Here is an 8225-nt window from a genome sequence, read left to right on the forward strand (position 1 = left end):
ATGACTGCCAAACAGGGGCTATTTACGCTATGGTACATTTGCACAGGCATATGTACACGTTAATTGCGTAGGGAAAGAGAGAGCATCTGATGTTGTAAGAAAATATTTGAAAACTGTATCGGTGAACTGGGTCGATGGGAACAGAATCGCCATGCGTGAGTAAAAAAAAAAAACTGAGGAAGTAAAACAAAAAACATGTTGTGATGTCCTCTTCGATAAGTCCCTTCCACTGCGAACTGAGTAATTGCGAGGGACCGTGCAGCCTTTTGTGCAATCATAAACTTTGACTTGAGCATGTAGGTCACACAGATTTCCGAACTTCTTCTCAGCCACGAAAGAAAATCCTTTTAAGTTACCCACTTCCAGTCAAAGCTTCCTACTGAACTTGATTGGCATACATCAGAGAGCCGGAGGAAATGGACAAAATCAAAATCGCTGGAGCGTACACAAAACATACAGATGTCCATAGGCGTGGGCCACTAAAGTCCTCCGCCCTTTCCTCGGATGAACGAAAAGATTGTGCATCAGACACGTGACCTCTGTCATCCAATGGAATACAGAGAAGCATTTCTTACAGACGGTCCACCTTTTGTCAGGCGTAACCACAAGCTTAAAGGTAAGTATACCTCGCCCTGACAGACGTGATTGCTGGACAGCTATGGGCTTCCGCTGGATTGTAGTCATGCTTCACTTTGCAATGGGATCAATCTCAAATGACACCGTCGACTTCGTGGTGACGAAAATTGCTGCCGTGCACGGAGTAACGGAGGAACACTTGGGTGTAAAGATAAAAGCATATCTTGGCGTCCCCTACGCCGAGGCTCCCCTAGAGGACCTTCGTTTCCGAAAACCTGTTCCAGTGAAACAGAAGGACAGGATGATTCTGGCCACCCGTATGAAGGATTCCTGCATGCAGCAGAGCAATGGTCTGGAGCAGTTGCCGTGGCTTAGCGTGGAAGGTTCCAAGTCAGAAAACTGCTTGTACCTCAACATTTGGACTCCGCAGTGCGCAAACGTCAGCTGTCCTCTGAGACCTGTCTTGTTCTGGATTCATGCCGGTGCATTCCGTGGAGGCTCAGCCAGTATGGACATTTACAACGGTGGCATGCTCGCAGCCTACGGAGATGTAGTGACGGTCACCTTTAACTACCGACTTGGTGCGTTTGGATTCCTCAGTTTGAACGATTCGGAAGTTCCCGGAAATATGGGACTCTACGACCAACAAATGGCGCTGAAATGGATCTACGAGAATATTCGGTATTTCGGAGGGAATCCGAAGCAAATCACAATTTTTGGACATGACGCCGGTGCGTTGTCGGTTGGACTGCATTTGACCTCGCCAATGAGCCGAAAGTTCATTCGCAGAGCCGCGCTACTTGGAGGTGCTCCGAACTGGCTCGTTGATCCATTGGACCACACTGCTGGTTTCAAGAAGGGTTTGATGCTTAGCAAAGCGGTACAGTGTAGTGACGTATCCAACTCAGTTTCCAGTGACGCGCAAATGATTAGCAAATGCCTAAAGGAAGCAGATGCGATGACCATAGTCAACGCAGAAAGTGAAGTTTTCAGCGGAAGCTACTACACCTTCTGGCCACGGGACAAGGACGAGCTTGTCCCAATGGACCCGGTACTTGCTGTAGCTAAGGGACATGTGCTGCCCGTTGATGTTTTTGTAGGAGTTGCTGCTAATGAAGGATTCGCGCAGTCGCTAGCACTTCAGCGACGCATCTTTGATCCCCAAGACGGGCGGAAGCCAACCCGAGAAGAAGGCATTCAGATACTGAATGATGCACTCTACCTGTTTAGCCCAAAGTCTCGAGAACGAATCATTGATTTTTATTTCGAAAACAATACTGATGTTGACGGAGACGACGTCAGGAACTCCCTAGCGTTGGCGTTTGGAGATATTTTCGTCAACTGCCCGGTGACGTTCCTCGCTGAGTCATTTGGAGACAGGCCCATGAACGCCTATTATTACGTGCTGACACACAGGCCATCGTTCAGCAAATGGCCGGAATGGTACGGAGTCACACATTTCGACGACGTTACCTTCCTGTTTGGAATGCCACTGCGATATCCAGACATGTATTCGGCGAATGATGCGACCATAAGCAGGGTGCTCATGAATGCCATAACTTCCTTTGCTACGTCCGGGTAAGTTAGATTTGCGTAATTCGCTCTCGACCCTTCAGTAGGTCGTAGGGCCAGCTGCGTCTTTCTCGATTTCCAAGTGGTATGGACTGGTGGTGGTGATGGTGAAAGGGCTCGCCGTTGTCGGCCTCACAGAGGTGGGCAACGTCTGGACTGACGCCGTGGGGAATGTGCGTCTTGGGCCGACTTCTAAGGGAACTGTGCCGACATAAGTCTGAAAGCGTCTGAGGAAAACCCAGGAAGAACCCAAGACAGCACAGCCGGCACCGGGCTGCTTTACGCCTGCTTTATGCCGCTTTATGAACGGCTTTATGCCTTGTACCTCAAGCTTTCTCTTTGCCAACCAATATCTTCTAGTATATACCAAACGCTCTCTTCTTCTCTCTCACACACACTGCTATACGTGTGTATATACCAACATTAATTTTACGTGTGCATTGCAGGAGACCTTCACCAATGGAAGGAATGCTGTGGCCAAAGTTCACGTCCAGGTCCCCGGAATATTTAGAGCTGAATCCCAAAGGAATAACATTGAGAAGTAATCCTTTCAAGCGCTGTGATTTCTGGCGCACTTTCTACCCTAAGATAGCTTAGTGGTTTCCCATATATTTGCGGAGCGTTTCCTCGACCACCGAGAGGCAGTACTTGTTCCTGTCATACGTGTAAGCATTGTATAAATTCCGTGACCGAGTTTTCTATGTTCGAATAGACTACTGGCTGAACTAAGACGACGATGTTGTTGCACAACGTTGACGCTCTTTGTGACAATAATGAAATAGGTCAGTGATTTATTCAGACACCCCCCTACACCCCCTAACTCCTCCAAATATTCAGTGACACCCCTCTAACTGCTGGTTGCTGTTGGTGGGTGCTGCTGGTGGCTTTTTCACCTGTGTACCCCCTACAGGAAGTGCCCTTGCCATTTCAGCTTTAGACACATGTCGGTAATGATATGTTAAGCTGTAATGACGTAACTACAATAATGATCCCCTCCCTAATTTTTTTCACAACTCCTCTGCGCTTGGGATTCTGGATAAACCACTGAAATAGACTGTCCCATTAAGATGTCAAACATGTAGTATGAATGTCATGCAGTTTATTTCGGGATGGGAATGTGTATTTCATTCCACACGCGTATTTCATGGCACACGTTGGTGCCGTATTAGAAAGGAAAAAAAAGGGAGATACTGAACCCTGCGAGCTGCATCCTGCTGTGGCGATGGTGTGTACAGTAGCCATTTGTTTCCTTCAGGCGGAATGTTTCGACTGTTAATGCATTCTTGACCGTAGAGAACGCTGTAGGAAATAGCAATTCTTATGTTCATTATACTCCCTCTGATCAGATAGGAGTGTTTTAAGCCTGGCACCTGAAGGTCTGTTATTTTTTAGCGATTGTTTACAATGATGATTACAACAGTCCAACTGAACCTCTGTATGCAATAAGGGGATAAGTCGACTTATCCTCTTTTTACTATTCTTGTTGCAATGACATCTACATACCAGTATGCACCTGCCAATGAAAACTTAGGACCTTATTGCGATTTGTTGGCCCGCTACAGCATGGTAAAAAACGGGAAATGCACGTGTGTCAATAGGACGGACAATCAGATCAGACCCCTTTTCTCATTTTGGGATTTTTCGACTTATCCCCTTATTGCATACAGAGGTTCAATTGCTCAGGAGCACTTTGGCCATTCCGCAAACAAGCGCTGGATTAGTAATGTATCATAAGACGTGTACAATAAATATCTATAGATAACACTGGCATGGAAGGTTCCTGGCATAGAGATGTCCCTGGAGGTGTCTCAGAACACACACAATACAAAATGATTGTGAAACAGGACTGTTCTTCGCATCAAGCTGGACCGCTGCCCCATTGCTTTTGCGGAGAGAGTGCGATGATTGTATGGTTAGCATAGATGATCAAATTATGTACATTAAAGATCGGTGCTGAGACCCATATCTCCGTTAGGAGCCCCACAACAAAAACAACAAATTCCTGCCCCCATCTCCAGCTGTACGATATTTCGCACTTTAAGTGTGAATGTACTCTACATACCGTTCTCGGTTCTGACCGGACCGCGGGCCATAAAGACGTACGTCACAGGTGTCCACGACTGCGCAGGTGGAACAAAGGTTCGACGTTGCAAAGCCATTGCCTAACCACCGGGCCGCTGCGACATGTGGTGAAAATGGTACCAAGTCATCGTAGAAACCGATGAAGAAATGCAAGGAGGAGGAGGAGGAGGAGGAGGAGGTGGTGGTGGTGGTGGTGGAACTGCTTGCCGTAGTCGCATGGAACAACACTGTACAGTCAAACTCCTTTATAGCGAACACCTTTTTAACGAAAATACCACTACAGCAAATTTTTTTTGCGGTCCCGCTGGAGCCTATAGGTCCAATAATGGACATCCTTTTTAACGAAAATTCCTTTACTGCGAAATTTTTTTGCTGTCCCCTGAGCTTCGTTGTAAAGGAGTTTGACTGTATATGCACAGCACGGAGCAAATAATGGGAAGTAATGCTGTGCCGTCATTGCAACGCAATTCGTAGTTCAAGTGGATGTCCCCAAAGCCCAATGGAGACTTCCCCTGTAGACTTCCAAGATGTTTCCAGGGCTAAGAGAAGAACGCGTGGATGGTCATCGACAGCTGCGACAGATTATGCCACCGTAGTTGCAAAAGAAGAGAAAGACACAGGGAAGTTGTCTATTGGGAAGACGTTTCACAAGCATATCTGAAATATGTAGATCCGTATTCTGCCTAAACTGTGCTACACTTGTGCCACCTTTGTGTAAGCTTTGTGCTACACCGTGAATATGTTTATGCCAGCAGCAGAGTTGAATGTCACGTTGTCTCAGCACGAGTCGTGCCGTTGCTCCTGCGACATGTTTTTGTGCGGATGTGGAAAGGATTCATTTCGTATAGGGACGGTAGCATGGTGAGATGAACTCTACTGCTCGAAGACATCCTGAGATGTACTAAACGTTTGACATCTTTGTAGAAGATGGGTATAGGGACACGCTATGAATCCCTATCATCATACACATATAATGACAACAAAAAGAAGATTTGGGTATATTCCGGGAGCGTCATTCGGAACTCGCCGGGCACGTAAAGCGCAAGGCATTGGTGACCACATTGACGTTCTGAGACGCGTTACGGTCCTGAGCAGTCTGCCGAGCAGATTGCTATTCTGAGAAACGTTATAGGTTGCGTTCTGAGAAATAATGCAGAAGCAGACGATGTGTCATTGCCCTTTATCCGTTTTGAGGGGGAGTCCCAAACTATAAAGAATAAGCCACAAGTAGCGTGGCCAGAAAAATATTTGGGGAGAGGTTGTATGGGAACTTTACACGGGGGAGGAAGATTTTAACCCCCGTTATCTCTTTCCCGAATGCACTACCAAAGTACAATTTCGTAGGTTTGAACCCCGGAACCCCCGTGACTACGCGCCACTGACAAGACCCCTTTCCGAACTCCTTTCACTTTCACTGAAGATGACGCCTGAGCTTGGGCGAACACAGAAGAACAAATGACAAACACCAAGACCTGCTTGTATTTTGTCCCTCTGTGTTCGCCCAAGCTCAGGATTCATCTTCAGTTGATTTCGTCCTCAAGCTTGCCTGACTCTCTCACCGTTCTTTCAATTTCCTATAGTCACTTAATTCCTCCTTCGCTTCAAATTACTCCCGCACCCTCGAATCCAGCCCTCTGTGCATGGTATGGCATTATGTCCTGTGAAAGGCATTTCAATGTGTTCCGGGGATCAGTTGTACTCAATAACTCGTTTTGCTGTATGCTGTTGGAGTTCTCTGCGGTTTCCCGGCAAATCCCCTTGCACCATCACGAGGCTAGAAGGGAGTGTGGAGCTGTGTCGTTTGTTGAGACCACCGTGGGGGTTGAGACTGAGCGACTAGCATCGGCGAGCAAATACTTCAATGACCATACCACAAAAATAGCGCGTTGTCTTGATACGATTAGTACACGCTAGAGTCACTAAATAAGCTTGTTCAGTGCCTCTTGTCAGAGCCGTTCCGGAGGGAGGGGGGCGAGAAGGGCAGCCGCCCCGGGCGCCCTCGCCAGACAGGGCGCCGAACGGCAGGAGTTGGGATGTTGGACAGTATAAAACGGGAATGAAGAGGATTTCAATTTACGATCTCGGCAGTGCAAATGAGCGTTTTCTTTTCCTTGTTTACAGAGCTTCTGACGGCAGTCAGGGAGTGGGGGGTGGGGGGAGTTTCTCGTTCACCCTGCCTCGGACACTAATTCGCCTCGGGACGGCTCTGACTTAGTGCACGTTTATCAAAGTACCTTGTACCTTGCAGGACTTTGTAAAACGTAGCTATTCAGCTGTTTCCAGTTCCTTTTTTACTGACCCAACGAGCACCACTGCATAATGGCGGCAAAACATATGCCGGCAGCATAAAGCGGCGGTGTGTAATCTATTGTGCTGATGCGGCACAGCCTCCAATGTGCACTTCGAGCTTTCTTTTTACGCCTGGTAGAGCGCAATATGTACCGCTCAAGGCCCCGAATGACTTCTTTCGGTCATGCTATTGGCTGACGGTTGGTACGTATGGTGAACCTGCGCGAACACCAGACCTGAGACCAGCACCAGATCCTCGTTGCTGAGTCCGAAGCTGTCAAGTTCGTCCGTTGCGGGAACGGGAGTCAGTGATTTATCCAGACCCCCCCCCCACCTCATCCACCTGACGCCCCCCAAATGTTCAGTGACACCCCTTTAACTTTTTCACCTGTGTACCCCTACAGGGGATGCCCTTGAGATTTCAGCTTTAGACACATGTCGGTAATGATATGTTAAGCCGTAATGACGTAACTATAATAATCACCCCCCCCCCCCAATATCTTTGAACACCCCTCCGTGCTTGGGATTCTGGATAAACCACTGACGTGAGTTATGTGCCCGCGACTATGTCGTGTTCCAGAAAGGTAATCTCGATGTTGGCTTTTTCCTGGCACCGTAGGTCTGGTGGCAACTAGCGCACTAATGGACTGCTAACAAAAATGGCTGAGTACAGCCTGCTCGATTTCCTTTCTTTCTCAGTCCGGCAAAGTCCAGGAGCGCTACTTCGAAGGGGATGCTATGGTTTTATGGAATAACCGTACCTCCATCTCTTCTGTCGGTACTTCGCCTTGTGCGTCTGACAGCTGTGACAGAGGTAATATATTTAGCGATGTAGGACTTCATGTCGTTCTGCGTACGCCGGCGTGATATCTTGTACGTTCGCCAGAAGCCGTCATATCCCATGGAATCCGAAGTATTATAATAATCTCATGTGCTATAAATTTCCCACCAATGAGCTGAAGCTGTTCCGACCTTCCCCATCGTTTTGTAGAACCCGACTCTTGTGTCATTGTTGGAAGCGATGGGCAGCTGGAAGAGCATCAGCGTGGTCTTACAATCGAATTTTTCGAATTTTCAAATCCACCTAGCAAGTTATAACGCAGAACGCTATACATGATCTTCCGTACAAATTTTGAACTTGCGCCCCTCTAATGAAGGGGAGAAATGTCATCCAGACTAACCATTATCAGTGCTTCTTTATCCGTGTATAAGTGCTGTACTTTACCACAAGCCTATAACGCCTATCACTACATATGTTACATGTTCATGCATAGTAGAAGTCACTTGGGAGCCGGAGGGGGGCGTTCTGTGTGTTCAAACCATGTACCACCCGAAATGGTACAGATCAGGACACATTTTACGGAACACCGACATGTCACATTTCTCCATTGGAGCAATACCCTAGCAGACAACAGGAGCGGGCACACATACTGAGAGAAGCAGGGGCGCCGCTAGACAATTTTTCAGGAAGGGGCCAGATCTCGGACCCGAGCGCCACTGCACAGTCCCCCTGGGGGAGGGTGCCGTTCTACAGCTCTCTTGCGCAATAACTCCGAGTACCATCAGTGCAATAAGCGTGGATTATATTCTCATCAGTTTATTAACGGTACCGCAACGCGTACCTTATTATGTGGCCAGACCTTTCATTGCTTGGACACTGTAGCACATTATTTAGGACAGGTCGTGTGCTGTTTGCGGGCGACGGA

At 47.7% G+C, this 8225-nt stretch overlaps 1 protein-coding gene across 1 annotated transcript; it reads left to right on the forward strand.

Moving 5' to 3' along the window:
- The first annotated feature begins 658 nt into the window (after nucleotides 1-658).
- On the forward strand, nucleotides 659-2745 carry LOC135384754 (acetylcholinesterase-1-like). Its single transcript, XM_064613943.1, has 2 exons — nucleotides 659-2154; nucleotides 2595-2745. The coding sequence occupies exons 1-2, from the start codon at nucleotides 659-661 to the stop codon at nucleotides 2743-2745; spliced, it is 1647 nt and encodes a 548-aa protein (XP_064470013.1).
- Nucleotides 2746-8225: the final 5480 nt, after the last annotated feature.

This window comes from Ornithodoros turicata, chromosome 2 (assembly GCF_037126465.1).
Source record: "Ornithodoros turicata isolate Travis chromosome 2, ASM3712646v1, whole genome shotgun sequence".
Lineage (NCBI taxonomy): Eukaryota > Metazoa > Arthropoda > Arachnida > Ixodida > Argasidae > Ornithodoros > Ornithodoros turicata.